The 17575-nt window shown below is 34.9% G+C and overlaps 1 protein-coding gene across 1 annotated transcript; it reads right to left on the bottom strand.

Moving 5' to 3' along the window:
• Positions 1 to 16430: 16430 nt before the first annotated feature.
• Positions 16431 to 16967, bottom strand: LOC127135893 (uncharacterized). The gene has a single exon (XM_051062519.1). The coding sequence runs from the start codon at positions 16965 to 16967 to the stop codon at positions 16431 to 16433; it is 537 nt and encodes a 178-aa protein (XP_050918476.1).
• Positions 16968 to 17575: the final 608 nt, after the last annotated feature.

Genomic DNA, 17575 nt, shown 5'->3' with positions numbered 1-17575 from the left:
AAAAAGTTGTTGTTTATTAAATTTTCCAACATAATTTTCATGTTCTTCAACCCCCAAAACGTTAATGAAATAATCTCCAAAATTATTTTATTTCTGAGAGAAAGTTATAGCACTCTATTTCAGTTATCCAACGCTTCAAACGGCACTCAATTTGGACTTACGGATCAAACGTTATGACCAAAACGATCTCGACAATAAAACATAAAGAGAAGGCCGCGATGGTGACGGACAGCATGCAGAATTTTCTGCATTTTTCATCGTTGGAGGACTTCCGGACCTCCGATTTCGACTCCGTAAAAAGCCAAACGTTCAGAAATTTATAACTCACACAATACTCCAAATATATAACGTTAATTTGCAGTTTCAACACAATTAAATCATCACAAATCAAGAATACTCATCAAAACCTAACAATCCTAAAATCATGCAAATTAGGGATTTTAACCTAAACATACATCTACCCATTGACCCAATCATACTAACCCATAATAATAAGGATTCCCCCCTTACCTCTTCAATTTTCTGGAAATCCTAGCTCTTCTCTTTACTTTTCCTCTCCTCCTTCTCTATTGCCTTCAATGATCAAATGAATCTCAATTCTCACTCTCCTCACCTCTTACTATTTATATTAGTATTCTCTTTGGGCTTAAGTCATTATACTTATAATTTAGTTAATAGGCCCAATAAGACCTAATATTTAAATATCTCTATTCAATTCAAATAAATTAAACTAACACCATATATCCACCAAGTTAATTAATTCAATTATTCATGATATCTCCTATCAACTAAATAATTAATTAACGCACCAAATTAATTAATATAATCGATTATTATACTACCGAACAAACCATTAATTAATTAACACTCCACATAAATAAAATAAAATCTAGTAATAATAGTGTAATAAATAAATACTAAAAATTGGGTTGTTACAACTCTCCCTCACTTAAAAGGTTTTCGTCCTCGAAAATACCTCAAACGAACAACTCCGGATACGGATCCTTCATCTTATCCTCGAGTTCCCAAGTAATATTGCCATTGGTGACTTCGCCCCATATCACTTTCACCAAAAGCAATTTCCTTACCCCGAAGCTTCTTCACTTCTCGATCTTCTCTAATCTCGTCAAGAATGCCACACGTAAGCTTCAACATACCAAGCTTAACACACGAAGACGTCGCTTCACAAACCAATCTTCCTTAGCACCAACCTCAAGAAAAATAACTGTCTTCTCGAAACAGTTGACATACACCCAATTAAATTCTAACCAACACCATCCTCGAATCCGACCTCTCTTCGAGTTTAGGAAAAGCACAACATTCTCAAACAGGTTAACTAGCCTACTGCACTCTTGCATGCGACCACATAATGTCCAAGCTCGATACAATTGGAACATCCAAGATAAGCAGACGCTCCTCCCCCACTTATTTCAGTCCCAACCTGCCAATGGAAAATAAAACAAGCATCGACAGTGTTCTCCCACACATGTCGCATACTAGGGAACAAACATAATTAAACAACCTGGTCGGACGGACCAACCTGCTCTGATACCACTAATGTATCAGATAAACCAGACAAACAGTATCAATCGTGTCAGATACATAAATCAAATACAACGGGATTGAAAACCCTAACGACTATTGACCAACTGGTCGACGATGCTCTGATACCACTAATGTAACACCCCTTTTTCTACCCCAAAATACTTAACATATAATCAGAGTAAATAAGCACGCATATAAACAAAAGGGCGTCACATTGACGTTTTCAAAAACTAAAAGCTTTCAAAAACCAACCTCATTCATCATCAATCTACAATACACCTGGTCATTTAAATAACACATTTAAATTATCATGAATATTCCAGAGTATGCGTTCGCAGCGGAAAATAATGAATACTCATGCATTTCATCAAATGATCCATGTCCCATACCATGATCATCTCTCAATAATCTCTTCAAAATAAACTAAAACCATAATCAGAATATTTGGCACTATGGCCTCTCAACAGCAATTGCACATAAGCATGTTCACAAGTAATAACAGAATACTTATCCAAATAGGATACGAGTTCAATACTACTAATCTACTCAGTGTTACATGACCAGAGCATTGACTCATTACCTAGTCTTCAAACTAAAATACGGAAATCTCCGACTAATCTCGAGTGAGCTACCGTCCACTTACTTCGGTAATACTACTCCTAAGTATCTGCACGATACCCATGTAAAGGTAACATTCAAACAGAAAGGGTGAGAATTCAAATCATTATGAAGAAGTATTAATCAAGCACAATGATTAAATCAACAATTAAAGGAATTCATCACACTCCATATAACCATGTAAATAATATTAACCAACATATATTTCACATGTTTCAGGCACACATAACTACAATTATCACATAATCACATATTCAGTCAAGTTATGTATCCAAACATCATCAAATCCAATAACCATATCTCATACACACATCACAATCACATCAATGCAAACACTCAATTATCACATAACTCTAATGCGACTCAATGCAAGACATATGACTCTATGCATGTGGTACCAATATGAACCCAACGTTTCACCGCTTTCCGATTCAATATCTAGAATCCAAGCCACCGCGTCTATTTCCAATTAAGGATCAACGTCTGCTACACCTATTTCCAATTAAGGATCAACGTCTATTTACCACGCCTATTTCCTATTAAGGATCAACGTCTGCTACGCCTATTTCCAATTAAGGATCAACGTCTATTTACCACGCCTATTTCCAATTAAGGATCAATGTCTGCTACGCCTATTTCCAATTAAGGATCAACGTCTGCTACACCTATTTCCAATTAAGGATCAACGTCTATTTACCACGTCTATTTCCAATTAAGGATCAACGCCTGCTACGCTTATTTCCAATTAAGGATCAACGTCTATTTACCACGTCTATTTCCAATTAAGGATCAACGTCTGCTACGCCTATTTCCAATTAAGGATCCACGTCTATTTGCCACGCCTATTTCCAATTAAGGATCAACGTCTGCTACGCCTATTTCCAATTAAGGAACAACGTCTATTTACCACGTTTATTTCCAATTAAGGATCAACGCCTGCTACGCCTATTTCTAATTAAGGATCAACGTCTATTTACCACGTCTATTTCCAATTAAGGATCAACGTCTGCTACGCCTATTTCCAATTAATGATCAACGTCTATTTACCACGTCTATTTCCAATTAAGGATCAACGTCTGCTACATCTATTTCCAATTAAGGATCAACGTCTATTTACCACGTCTATTTCCAATTAAGGATCAACGTCTGCTACGCCTATTTCCATTTAAGGATCAACGTCTATTTACCACGTCTATTTCCAATTAAGGATCAACGTCTGCTACGCCTATTTCCATCTAAGGATCAACGTCTATTTACCACGTCTATTTCCAATTAAGGATCAACGTCTGCTACGCCTATTTCCAATTAAGGATCAACGTCTATTTCCAATTAAGGATCAACGTCATCTACGCCTATTTCCAATTAAGGATCAACGTCTATATACCATGTGAACCCATAGTTTCACCGCTTCCACCATGAAGCCGACCATGCCATGAATGAATGTACAAATACCAACACATATGCAATTAAGATCATCTCTACCATCTTAACATTCCACATATCACCATAATTCAACTCTATGAATTATCCATCAATGGTACATATACACATTCATAACAAATACACCATTCACATAATATGAAATTAAGATCATCTCTACCATCTTAACATTCATAACAAATACACCATTCACATAATATGCAATTAAGAATATCTCTACCATCTTAACATTCATAACAAATAGACCATTCACATAATATGCAATTAAGATCATCTCTACCATCTTAACATTCATAACAAATACACCATTCACATAATATGCAATTAACCAATTCATGTTACCACATGAATAATATCAACAAATAACAACAACTCATCAACATCTTAACATCATCGACATAACAACATAATTATCACACAATCATATTACAACAATGCAACGATTCATCAACCAAACGTATAAACCAATATATTTATCAATACAGTAGGCATAGGAATAATACTCAATCAATTCACTTATCACCATCACACTATATCTCTTAGAGTGACCTTTCTAATTCTTTAAACCCCAACCCAAAATGATTCACGAGTTAAAAGTTATGATCAAAACCGTGCACGAAAGCATTACTAAAAAGTTGTTGTTTATTAAATTTTCCAACATAATTTTCATCTTCTTCAACCCCAAAACGTCCATTAAATAATCTCCAAAACTTTTTTTTTCCTTAAACAAAGTTATAGCCCTCTGTTTCAGATATCCAATACTTCAAACGGCACTCAATTTGGACTTACGGATCAAAAGTTATGACCGAAACGATCTCGACAATAAAACATAAAAAGAAGGCCGCGATGGTGACGGACAGCATGCAGAATTTTCTGCGTTTTTCATCGTTGGAGGACTTCCGGACCTCCAATTTCGATTCCGTAAAAAGCCAAACGTTCAAAAAATTATAACTCACAAAATACTCCAAATATATAATGTTAATTTGCAGTTTCAACACAATTAAATCATCACAAATCAAGAATACTCATCAAAACCTAACAATCCTAAAATCATGCAAATTAGGGATTTTAACCTAAACATACATCTACCCATTGACCCAGTCATACTAACCCATAATAATAAGGATTCCCCCCTTACCTCTTCAATTTTCTGGAAACCCTAGCTCTCCTCTTTACTTTTCCTCTCCTCCTTCTCTATTGCCTTCAATGATCAAATGAATCCTAATTCTCACTCTCCTCACCTCTTACTATTTATATTAGTATTCTCTTTGGGCTTAAGTCATTATACTTCTAATTTAATTAATAGGCCCAATAAGACCTAATATTTAAATATCTCTATTCAATTCAAATAAATTAAACTAACACCATATATCCACCAAGTTAATTAATTCAATTATTCATGATATCTCCTATCAACTAAATAATTAATTAACACACCAAATTAATTAATATAATCGATTATTATACTGCCGAACAACCCATTAATTAATTAACACCCCACATAAATAAAATAAAATCTAGTAATAATAGTGTAATAAATCAATACTAAAAATTGTAAGTATAATACACCTGGTCATTTAAATAACACATTTAAATTATCATGAATATTCCAGAGTATGCGTTCGCAGCGGAAAATAATGAATACTCATGCATTTCATCAAATGATCCATGTCCCATACCATGATCATCTCTCAATAATCTCTTCAAAATAAACTAAAACCATAATCAGAATATTTGGCACTATGGCCTCTCAACAGCAATTGCACATAAGCATGTTCACAAGTAATAACAGAATACTTATCCAAATAGGATACGAGTTCAATACTACTAATCTACTCAGTGTTACATGACCAGAGCATTGACTCATTACCTAGTCTTCAAACTAAAATACGGAAATCTCCGACTAATCTCGAGTGAGCTACCGTCCACTTACTTCGGTAATACTACTCCTAAGTATCTGCACGATACCCATGTAAAGGTAACATTCAAACAGAAAGGGTGAGAATTCAAATCATTATGAAGAAGTATTAATCAAGCACAATGATTAAATCAACAATTAAAGGAATTCATCACACTCCATATAACCATGTAAATAATATTAACCAACATATATTTCACATGTTTCAAGCACACATAACTACAATTATCACATAATCACATATTCAGTCAAGTTATGTATCCAAACATCATCAAATCCAATAACTATATCTCATACACACATCACAATCACATCAATGCAAACACTCAATTATCACATAACTCTAATGCGACTCAATGCAAGACATATGACTCTATGCATGTGGTACCAATATGAACCCAACGTTTCACCGCTTTCCGATTCAATATCTAGAATCCAAGCCACCGCGTCTATTTCCAATTAAGGATCAACGCCTGCTACGCCTATTTCCAATTAAGTATCAACGTCTATTTACCACGTCTATTTCCAATTAAGGATCAACGTCTGCTACGCCTATTTCCAATTAAGGATCAACGTCTATTTACCACATCTATTTCCAATTAAGGATCAACGTCTGCTACGCCTATTTCCAATTAAGGATCAACGTCTATTTACCACGTCTATTTCCAATTAAGGATCAACGTCTGCTATGCCTATTTCCAATTAAGGATCAACGTCTATTTACCACGTCTATTTCCAATTAAGGATCAACGTCTGCTACGCCTATTTCCATTTAAGGATCAAAGTCTATTTACCACGTCTATTTCCAATTAAGGATCAACGTCTGCTACGCCTATTTCCAATTAAGGATCAACGTCTATTTACCACGTCTATTTCCAATTAAGGATGAACGTCTGCTACGCCTATTTCCAATTAAGGATCAACGTCTATTTACCACGTCTATTTCCAATTAAGGATCAACGTCTGCTACGCCTATTTCCAATTAAGGATCAACGTCTATATACCATGTGAACCCATAGTTTCACCGCTTCCACCATGAAGCCGACCATGCCATGAATGAATTTACAAATACCAACACATATGCAATTAAGAACATCTCTACCATCTTAACATTCCACATATCACCATAATTCAACTCTATGAATTATCCTTCAATGGTACATATAGACATTCATAACAAATACACCATTCACATAATATGCAATTAAGATCATCTCTATCATCTTAACATTCATAACAAATACACCATTCACATAATATGCAATTAAGATCATCTCTACCATCTTAACATTCATAACAAATAAACCATTCACATAATATGCAATTAAGATGATGTCTACCATCTTAACATTCATAACAAATACACCATTCATATAATATGCAATTAACCAATTCATGTTACCAAATGAATAATATCAACAAATAACAACAACTCATCAACATCTTAACATCATCGACATAACAACATAATTATCACACAATCATATTACAACAATGCAACGATTCATCAACCAAACGTATAAACCAATATATTTATCAATACAGTAGGCATAGGAATAATACTCAATCAATTCACTTATCACCGTCACACTATATCTCTTAGAGTCACCTTTCTAATTATTTAAACCCCAACCCAAAATGATTCACGAGTTAAAAGTTATGATCAAAACCGTACACGAAGGCATTACTAAAAAGTTGTTGTTTATTAAATTTTCCAACATAATTTTCATCTTCTTCAACCCCAAAACGTCCATGAAATAATCTCCAAAATTATTTTATTCCTGAAACAAAGTTATAGCCCTCTGTTTCAGCTATCCAACGCTTCAAACGGCACTCAATTTGGACTTACGGATCAAAAGTTATGACCAAAACGATCTCGACAATAAATCATAAAAAGAAGGCCGCGATGGTGACGGGCAGCATGCAAAATTTTCTGCGTTTTTCATCGTTGGAGGACTTCCGGACCTCCGATTTCGATTCCGTAAAAAGGCAAACGTTCAGAAAATTATAACTCACACAATACTCCAAATATATAATATTAATTTGCAGTTTCAACACAATTAAATCATCACAAATAAAGAATACTCATCAAAACCTTATAATCCTAAAATCATGCAAATTAGGGATTTTAACCTAATAATACATCTACCCATTGACCCAATCATAATAACCCATAACAATAAGGATTTCCCTCTTACCTCTTCAATTTTCTGGAAACCCTAGCTCTCCTCTTTACTTTTCCTCTCCTCCTTCTCTATTGCCTTCAATGATCAAATGAATCCTAATTCTCACTCTCCTCACCTCTTACTATTTATATTAGTATTCTCTTTGGGCTTAAGTCATTATACTTCTAATTTAATTAATAGGCCCAATAAGACCTAATATTTAAATATCTCTATTCAATTCAAATAAATTAAACTAACACCATATATCCACCAAGTTAATTAATTCAATTATTCATGATATCTCCTATCAACTAAATAATTAATTAACACACCAAATTAATTAATATAATCGATTATTATACTACCGAACAACCCATTAATTAATTAACACTCCACATAAGTAAAATAAAATCTAGTAATAATAGTGTAATAAATAAATACTAAAAATTGGATTGTTACAACTCTCCCTCACTTAAAAGGTTTTCGTCCTCGAAAATACCTCAAACAAACAACTTCGGATACGATTCCTTCATCTTATCCTCGAGTTCCCAAGTAATATTGCCATTGGTGACTCCGCCCCATATCACTTTCACCAAAAGCAACTTCCTTACCACGAAGCTTCTTCACTTCTCGATCTTCTCTAATCTCGTCAAGAATGCCACACGTAAGCTTCAACATACCAAGCTTAACACACGAAGACGTCGCTTCACAAACCAATCTTCCTTAGCACCAACCTCAGGAAAAATAACCGTCTTCTCGAATCAGTTGATATACACCCAATTAAATTCTAACCAACACCATCCTCGAATCCGACCTCTCTTCGGGTTCAGGAAAAGCACAACATTCTCAAATAGGTTAATGGCCCACTACACTCTTGCATGCGACCACATAATTTCCAAGCTCGATACAATTGGAACATCCAAGATAAGCAGACGCTCCTCCCCCACTTATTTCATTCCCAACCTGCCAATGGAAAATAAAACAATCATCGACAGTGTTCTCCCACACATGTCGCAAAATAGGGAACAAACATAATTAAACAACCTGGACGGACGGACCGACCTGCTCTGATACCACTAATGTATCAGATAAAACAGACAAACAGTATCGATCGTGTCAGATACACAAATCAAATACAACGGGATTGAAAACCCTAACGACTATTGACCAACTGGTCGACCATGCTCTGATACCACTAATGTAACACCCCTTTTACTACCCCAAAATATTTAACATATAATCAGAGTAAATAAGCACGCATATAAACAAAAGGGCATCACATCGACGTTTTCAAAAACTAAAAGCGTTCAAAAACCAACCTCATTCATCATCAATCTACAATACACCTGGTCATTTAAATAACACATTTCAATTATCATGAATATTCCAGAATATGCGTTCGCAGCGGAAAATAATGAACACTCGTGCATTTCATCTAATGATCCATGTCCCATACCATGATCATCTCTCAATAATCTCTTCAAAATAAACTAAAACCATAATCAGAATATTTGGCATTATGGCCTCTCAACAACAATTGCACATAAGCATGTTCACAAGTAATAACAGAATACTTATCCAAATAGGATACGAGTTATATACTACTAATCTACCCAGAGTTACATGATCAGAGCATTGACTCATTACCTAGTCTTCAAACTAAAATACGGAAATCTCCGACTAATCTCGAGTGAGCTACCGTCCACTTACTTCAGCAATACTACTCCTGAGTATCTGCACGACACCCATGTAAAGGCAACATTCAAACTGAAAGGGTGAGAATTCAAATCATTATGAAGAAGTATTAATCAAGCACAATGATTAAATCAACAATTAAAGGAATTGATCACACTCCATATAACCATATAAATAATATTAACCAACATTTATTTCACATGTTTCAAGCACACATAACTACAATTATCACATAATCACATATTCAGTCAAGTTATGTATCCAAACATCATCAAATTCAATTACCATATCTCATACACACATCACAATCACATCAATGCAAACACTCAATTATCACATAACTCTAATGCGACTCAATGCAAGACATATGACTCTATGCATGTGGTACCAATGTGAACCCAACGTTTCACCGCTTTCCGATTCAATATCTAGAATCCAAGCCACCACGTCTATTTCCAATTAAGGATCAACGTCTGCTACACCAATTTCCAATTAAGGATCAACGTCTATTTCCCACGCCTATTTCCAATTAAGGATCAACGTCTGCTACGCCTATTTCCAATTAAGGATCAACGTCTATTTACCACGCCTATTTCCAATTAAGGATCAACGTCTGCTACGCCTATTTCCAGTTAAGGATCAACGTCTATTTACCACGTCTATTTCCAATTAAGGAACAACGTCTGCTACGCCTATTTCCAATTAAGGATCAACGTCTATTTACCACGTCTATTTCCAATTAAGGATCAACGTCTGCTACGCCTATTTCCAATTAAGGATCAACGTCTATTTACCACGTCTATTTCCAATTAAGGATCAACGTCTGCTACGCCTATTTCCAATTAAGGATCAACGTCTATTTACCACGTCTATTTCCAATTAAGGATCAACGTCTTCTACGCCTATTTCCAATTAAGGATCAACGTCTATTTACCACGTCTATTTCCAATTAAGGATCAACGTCTGCTACGCCTATTTCCAATTAAGGATCAACGTCTATTTACCACGTCTATTACCAATTAAGGATCAACGTCTGCTACGCCTATTTCCAATTAAGGATCAACGTCTATTTACCACGTCTATTTCCAATTAAGGATCAACGTCTGCTACGCCTATTTCCATTTAAGGATCAACGTCTATTTACCACGTCTATTTCCAATTAAGGATCAACGTCTGCTACACCTATTTCCAATTAAGGATCAACGTCTATTTACCACGTCTATTTCCAATTAAGGATCAACGTCTACTATGCCTATTTCCAATTAAGGATCAACGTCTATTTACCAAGTCTATTTCCAATTAAGGATCAACGTCTGCTACGCCTATTTCCAATTAAGGATCAACGTCTATATACCATGTGAACCCATAGTTTCACCGCTTCCACCATGAAACCGACCATGCCATAAATGAATGTACAAATACCAACACATATGCAATTAAGATCATCTCTACCATCTTAACATTCCACATATCACCATAATTCAACTCTATGAATTATCCATCAATGGTACATATACACATTCATAACAGATACACCATTCACATAATATGCAATTAAGATCATCTCTATCATCTTAACATTCGTAACAAATACACCATTTACATAATATGCAATTAAGATCATCTCTACCATCTTAACATTCATAACAAATACACCATTCATATAATATGCAATTAAGATCATCTCTACCATCTTAATATTCATAACAAATACACCATTCACATAATATGCAATTAACCAATTCATGTTACCACATGAATAATATCAACAAATAATAACAACTCATCAACATCTTAACATCATCGACATAACAACATAATTATCACACAATCATATTACAACAATGCAACGATTCATCAACCAAACGTATAAACCAATATATTTATCAATACAGTAGGCATAGGAATAATACTCAATCAATTCACTTATCACCATCACACTATATCTCTTAGAGTGACCTTTCTAATTCTTTAAACCCCAACCCAAAATGATTCACGAGTTAAAAGTTATGATCAAAACTGTGCACAAAGGCATTACTAAAAAGTTGTTGTTTATTAAATTTTCCAACATAATTTTCATCTTCTTTAACCTCCAAAACGTCCATGAAATAATCTCCAAAAGTATTTTATTCCTGAAACAAAGTTATAGTCCTCTGTTTCAGCTATCCAACGCTTCAAACGGCACTCAATTTGGACTTACGGATCAAAAGTTATGACCAAAACGATCTCGACAGTAAAACATAAAAAGAAGGCCGCGATGGTGACGGACAACATGCAGAATTTTCTGCGTTTTTCATCGTTGGAGGACTTCCGGACCTCCGATTTCGATTCAGTAAAAAACCAAACATTCATAAAATTATAACTCACACAATACTCCAAATATATAACGTTAATTTGCAGTTTCAATACAATTAAATCATCACAAATCAAGAATACTCATCAAAACCTAACAATTCTAAAATCATGCAAATTAGGGATTTTAACCTAAAGATACATCTACCCATTGACCCAATCATAATAACCCATAATAATAAGGATTCCCCCCTTACCTCTTCAGTTTTCTGGAAACCCTGGCTCTTCTCTTTACTTTTCCTCTCCTCCTTCTCTATTGCCTTCAATAATCAAATGAATCACAATTCTCACTCTCCTCATCTCTTACTATTTATATTAGTATTCTCTTTGGGCTTAAGTCATTATACTTCTAATTTAATTAATAGGCCCAATAAGACCTAATATTTAAATATCTCTATTCAATTCAAATAAATTAAACTAACACCATATATCCACCAAGTTAATTAATTCAATTATTCATGATATCTCCTATCAACTAAATAATTAATTAACACACCAAATTAATTAATATAATCGATTATTATACTACCGAACAACCCATTAATTAATTAACACTCCACATAAATAAAATGAAATCTAGTAATAATAGTGTAATAAATAAATACTAAAAATCGGGTTGTTACAACTCTCCCCCACTTAAAAGGTTTTCGTCCTCGAAAATACCTCAAACGAACAACTCCGGATACGATTCCTTCATCTTATCCTCGAGTTCCCATGTAATATTGTCATTGGTGACTCCGCCCCATATCACTTTCACAAAAAGCAATTTCCTTACCACGAAGTTTCTTCACTTCTCGATCTTCTCTAATCTCGTCAAGAATGCCACACGTAAGCTTCAACATACCAAGCTTAACACACGAAGACGTCGCTTCACAAACCAATCTTCCTTAGCACATACCTCAGGAAAAATAACAGTCTTCTCGAAACAGTTGATATACACCCAATTAAATTCTAATCAACACCATCCTCGAATCCGACCTCTCTTCGGGTTCAGGAAAAGCACAACATTCTCAAACAGGTTAACTGGCCCACTGCACTCTTGCATGCGACCCCATAATGTCCAAGCTCGATACAATTGGAACATCCAAGATAAGCAGACGCTCCTTCCCCACTTATTTCATTCCAAACCTGCCAATGGAAAATAAAACAAGCATCGACAGTGTTCTCCCACACATGTCGCATACTAGGGAACAAACATAATTAAACAACCTGGCCGGACGGACCGACCTGCTCTGATACCACTAATGTATCAGATAAACCAGACAAACAGTATCGATCATGTCAAATACACAAATCAAATACAACGGGATTGAAAACCCTAACCACTATTGACCAACTGGTCGACCATGCTCTGATACCACTAATGTAACACCCCTTTTTCTACCCCAAAATACTTAACATATAATCAGAGTAAATAAGCACGCATATAAACAAAAGGGCGTCACATCGACTTTTTCAAAAACTAAAAGCTTTCAAAAACCAACCTCATTCATCATCAATCTCCAATACACCTGGTCATTTAAATAACACATTTCAATTATCATGAATACTCCAGAATATGCGTTCGCAGCGGAAAATAATGAATACTCATGCATTTCATCAAATGATCCATGTCCCATACCATGATCATCTCTCAATAATCTCTCCAAAATAAACTAAAACCATAATCAGAATATTTGGCACTATGGCCTCTCAACAGCAATTGCACATAAGCATGTTCACAAGTAATAACAGAATACTTATCCAAATAGGATACGAGTTCAATACTACTAATCTACCCAGTGTAACATGACCAGAGCATTGACTCATTACCTAGTCTTCAAACTAAAATACGGAAATCTCCGACTAATCTCGAGTGAGCTACCATCCACTTACTTCAGCAATACTACTCCTGAGTATCTGCACAATACCCATGTAAAGGTAACATTCAAACAGAAAGGGTGAGAATTCAAATCATTATGAAGAAGTATTAATCAAGCACAATGATTAAATCAACAATTAAAGGAATTCATCACACTCCATATAACCATGTAAATAATATTAACCAACATTTATTTCACATGTTTCAAGCATACATAACTACAATTATCACATAATCACATATTCAGTCAAGTTATGTATCCAAACATCATCAAATTCAATTACCATATCTCATACACACATCACAATCACATCAATGCAAACACTCAATTATCACATAACTCTAATGCGACTCAATGCAAGACATGTGACTCTATGCATGTGGTACCAATGTGAACCCAACGTTTCACCGCTTTCCGATTCAATATCTAGAATCCAAACCACCACGTCTATTTCCAATTAAGGATCAACGTCTGCTACACCTATTTCCAATTAAGGATCAACGTCTATTTACCCCGCCTATTTCCAATTAAGGATCAACGTCTGCTACGCCTATTTCCAATTAAGGATCAACGTCTATTTACCACGCCTTTTCAATTAAGGATCAACGTCTGCTACGCCTATTTCCAATTAAGGATCAACATCAATTTACCACATCTATTTCCAATTAAGGATCAATGTCTGCTACGCCTATTTCCAATTAAGGATCAACGTCTATTTACCACGTCTATTTCCAATTAAGGATCAACGTCTGCTACGCCTATTTCCAATTAAGGATCAACGTCTATTTACCACGTCTATTTCCAATTAAGGATAAACGTCTGCTACGCTTATTTCCAATTAAGGATCAACGTCTATTTACCACGTCTATTTCCAATTAAGGATCAACTTCTGCTACGCCTATTTCCAATTAAGGATCAACGTCTATTTACCACGTCTATTTCCAATTAAGGATCAACGTCTGCTACGCCTATTTCCAATTAAGGATCAACGTCTATTTACCACGTCTATTTCCAATTAAGGATCAACGTCTGCTACGCCTATTTCCAATTAAGGATCAACGTCTATTTACCACGTCTATTTCCAATTAAGGATCAACGTCTGCTACGCCTATTTCTAGTTAAGGATCAATGTCTATTTACCACGTCTATTTCCAATTAAGGATCACCGTCTGCTACGCCTATTTCCAATTAAGGATCAACGTCTATATACCATGTGAACCCACAGTTTCACCGCTTCCACCATGAAGCCGACCATGCCATGAATGAATGTACAAATACCAACACATATGCAATTAAGATCATCTCTACCATCTTAACATTCCACATATCACCATAATTCAACCCTATGAATTATCCATCAATGGTACATATACACATTCATAACAAATACATCATTCACATAATATGCAATTAAGATCATCTCTACCATCTTAACATTCATAACAAAGACACCATTCACATAATATGCAATTAAGATCATCTCTACCATCTTAACATTCATCACAAATACACCATTCACATAATATGCAATTAAGATCATCTCTACCATCTTAACATTCATAACAAATACACCATTCACATAATATGCAATTAACCAATTCATGTTACCACATGAATAATATCAACAAATAACAACAACTCATCAACATCTTAACATCATCGACATAACAACATAATTATCACACAATCATATTACAACAATGCAACGATTCATCAACCATACGTATAAACCAATATATTTATCAATACAGTAGGCATAGGAATAATACTCAATCAATTCACTTATCACCATCACACTATATCTCTTAGAGTCACCTTTCTAATTCTTTAAACCCCAACCCAAAATGATTCACGAGTTAAAAGTTATGATCAAAACCGTGCACGAAGGCATTACTAAAAAGTTGTTGTTTATTAAATTTTTCAACATAATTTTCATCTTCTTCAACCCCCAAAACGTCCATGAAATAATCTCCAAAATTATTTTATTCCCGAAACAATGTTATAGCCCTCTATTTCATCTATCCAACGCTTCAAACGGCACTCAATTTATAATTACGGATCAAAAGTTATGACCAAAACGATCTCGACAATAAAACATAAAAAGAAGGCCGCAATGGTGACGGACAGCATGCAGAATTTTCTGCGTTTTTCATCGTTGGAGGACTTTCGGACCTCCGATTTCGATTCCGTAAAAAGCCAAACATTCAGAAAATTATAACTTACACAATACTTCAAATATATAACGTTAATTTGCAGTTTCAACACAATTAAATTATCACAAATCAAGAATACTCATCAAAACCTAACAATCCTAAAATTATGCAAATTAGGGATTTTAACCTAAACATACATCTACCCATTGACCCAATCATACTAACCCATAATAATAAGGATTCCCCCCTTACCTCTTCAATTTTCTAGAAACCCTAGCTCTCCTCTTTACTTTTCCTCTCCTCCTTCTCTATTGCCTTCAATGATCAAATGAATCCTAATTCTCACTCTCCTCACCTCTTACTATTTATATTAGTATTCTCTTTGGGCTTAAGTCATTATACTTCTAATTTAATTAATAGGCCCAATAAGACCTAATATTTAAATATCTCTATTCAATTCAATAAATTAAACTAACACCATATATACACCAAGTTAATTAATTCAATTATTCATGATATCTCCTATCAACTAAATAATTAATTAACACACTAAATTAATTAATATAATCGATTATTATACTTCCGAACAACCCATTAATTAATTAACACTCCACATAAATAAAATAAAATCTAGTAATAATAGTGTAATAAATAAATACTAAAAATTGGGTTGTTACAAGCATCATCTCTTCCGATTCATCCAAATTTGCAGAATTTGCTTGCACTCATACTGAAAGTGTCCAAACTTATGACATTTATAACACTCAACCGTATCTTTGCTCCAATTTAGGTGACCCCTGCCTCTACCTTGTCCTCGGCCTCCTCTAAAAGCAGCTTTTCCTCGTCCTCTTTCACCATAGCCTTCATGAGTCACTTTCAAAGCATGTTCTTCTCCTCCATCTCCTTTGAATTTTTGCTCATGAACGAGCAGAGAAATTTGCAAGGCATCCACAAAGAGTTGATATATGTCCTTGGCTTCCTCAATGGAATAAACAATGTAGTTCCATTTATCAGTAAGTGTTCTCGAAATCTTCTCAACGATCTTGACATCACTCACATCTTCCCTATAATTCCTCATGTCATTTGCAATCGTCATTACTCGACCAAAGTAATCATTTATTGATTCTCCATGCTTCATTTCCAGAACCTCAAAGTCCCGGCATAGACGATTGAGCTGAGCTCTCTTCACTCGAACATTATCTTGACACTTCATCTTCATGGAATCCCATAGTTATTTGGATGTTTCCTTCTGCGTAATCGGCTTCAGAATTGACTTGTCAAGTGACTGAAACAAGTAATTCTTAGCTTTCAAATCCTTCAGCGTCATCTCCTCTAGGTTCTGTTTTTGCGTCGGCCTCATCCCATCCATACTCGTAGGCTGGTTGTAGCCTGATTCGACAATAACCCAGTACTCCTTGGATCGAAAAAGATTCTCCATGACCATGCTCCAATGATCATAGTCATCGTCAAACTTTGGAATGGACACTGAAACAAAGTTTGCTTATGAACCCATCTTTCTCAAGTCACGCTCTGATGCTAGATTGTTAGATGCAATAAGAATTCAATAGAAAATAACTAACAGTACTGTGAATAACTTGTTTATTCCTTGTGAAATGCTATAAAATAAGGGAACAAAATGAATGTGCAGTAACAAACTACAACCCACTTCTAGCTAGAAATAAGGAAACAAACTTGACTAAATCAATTCAACAAACTATCCTAAAAACTAGGACTCTTATTTGACTAAAGACTTATCATAAATTTATTCTCTATTTGGATTATAGACAAGATTTATCCTTATTGTATAATCCAATGATGTGGTATAGA

Source organism: Lathyrus oleraceus, chromosome 4, assembly GCF_024323335.1.
Source record: "Lathyrus oleraceus cultivar Zhongwan6 chromosome 4, CAAS_Psat_ZW6_1.0, whole genome shotgun sequence".
NCBI lineage: Eukaryota > Viridiplantae > Streptophyta > Magnoliopsida > Fabales > Fabaceae > Lathyrus > Lathyrus oleraceus.
Note: the sequence above shows the minus strand (reverse complement) of the source record. Positions and strands in the feature narration are given on the sequence as shown.

What these genes read in the sequence shown, in the direction of transcription:
- LOC127135893 (XM_051062519.1), bottom strand. Translation starts at nt 16,967, where the DNA reads ATGAAGATGAAGTGTCAAGATAATGTTCGAGTGAAGAGAGCTCAGCTC.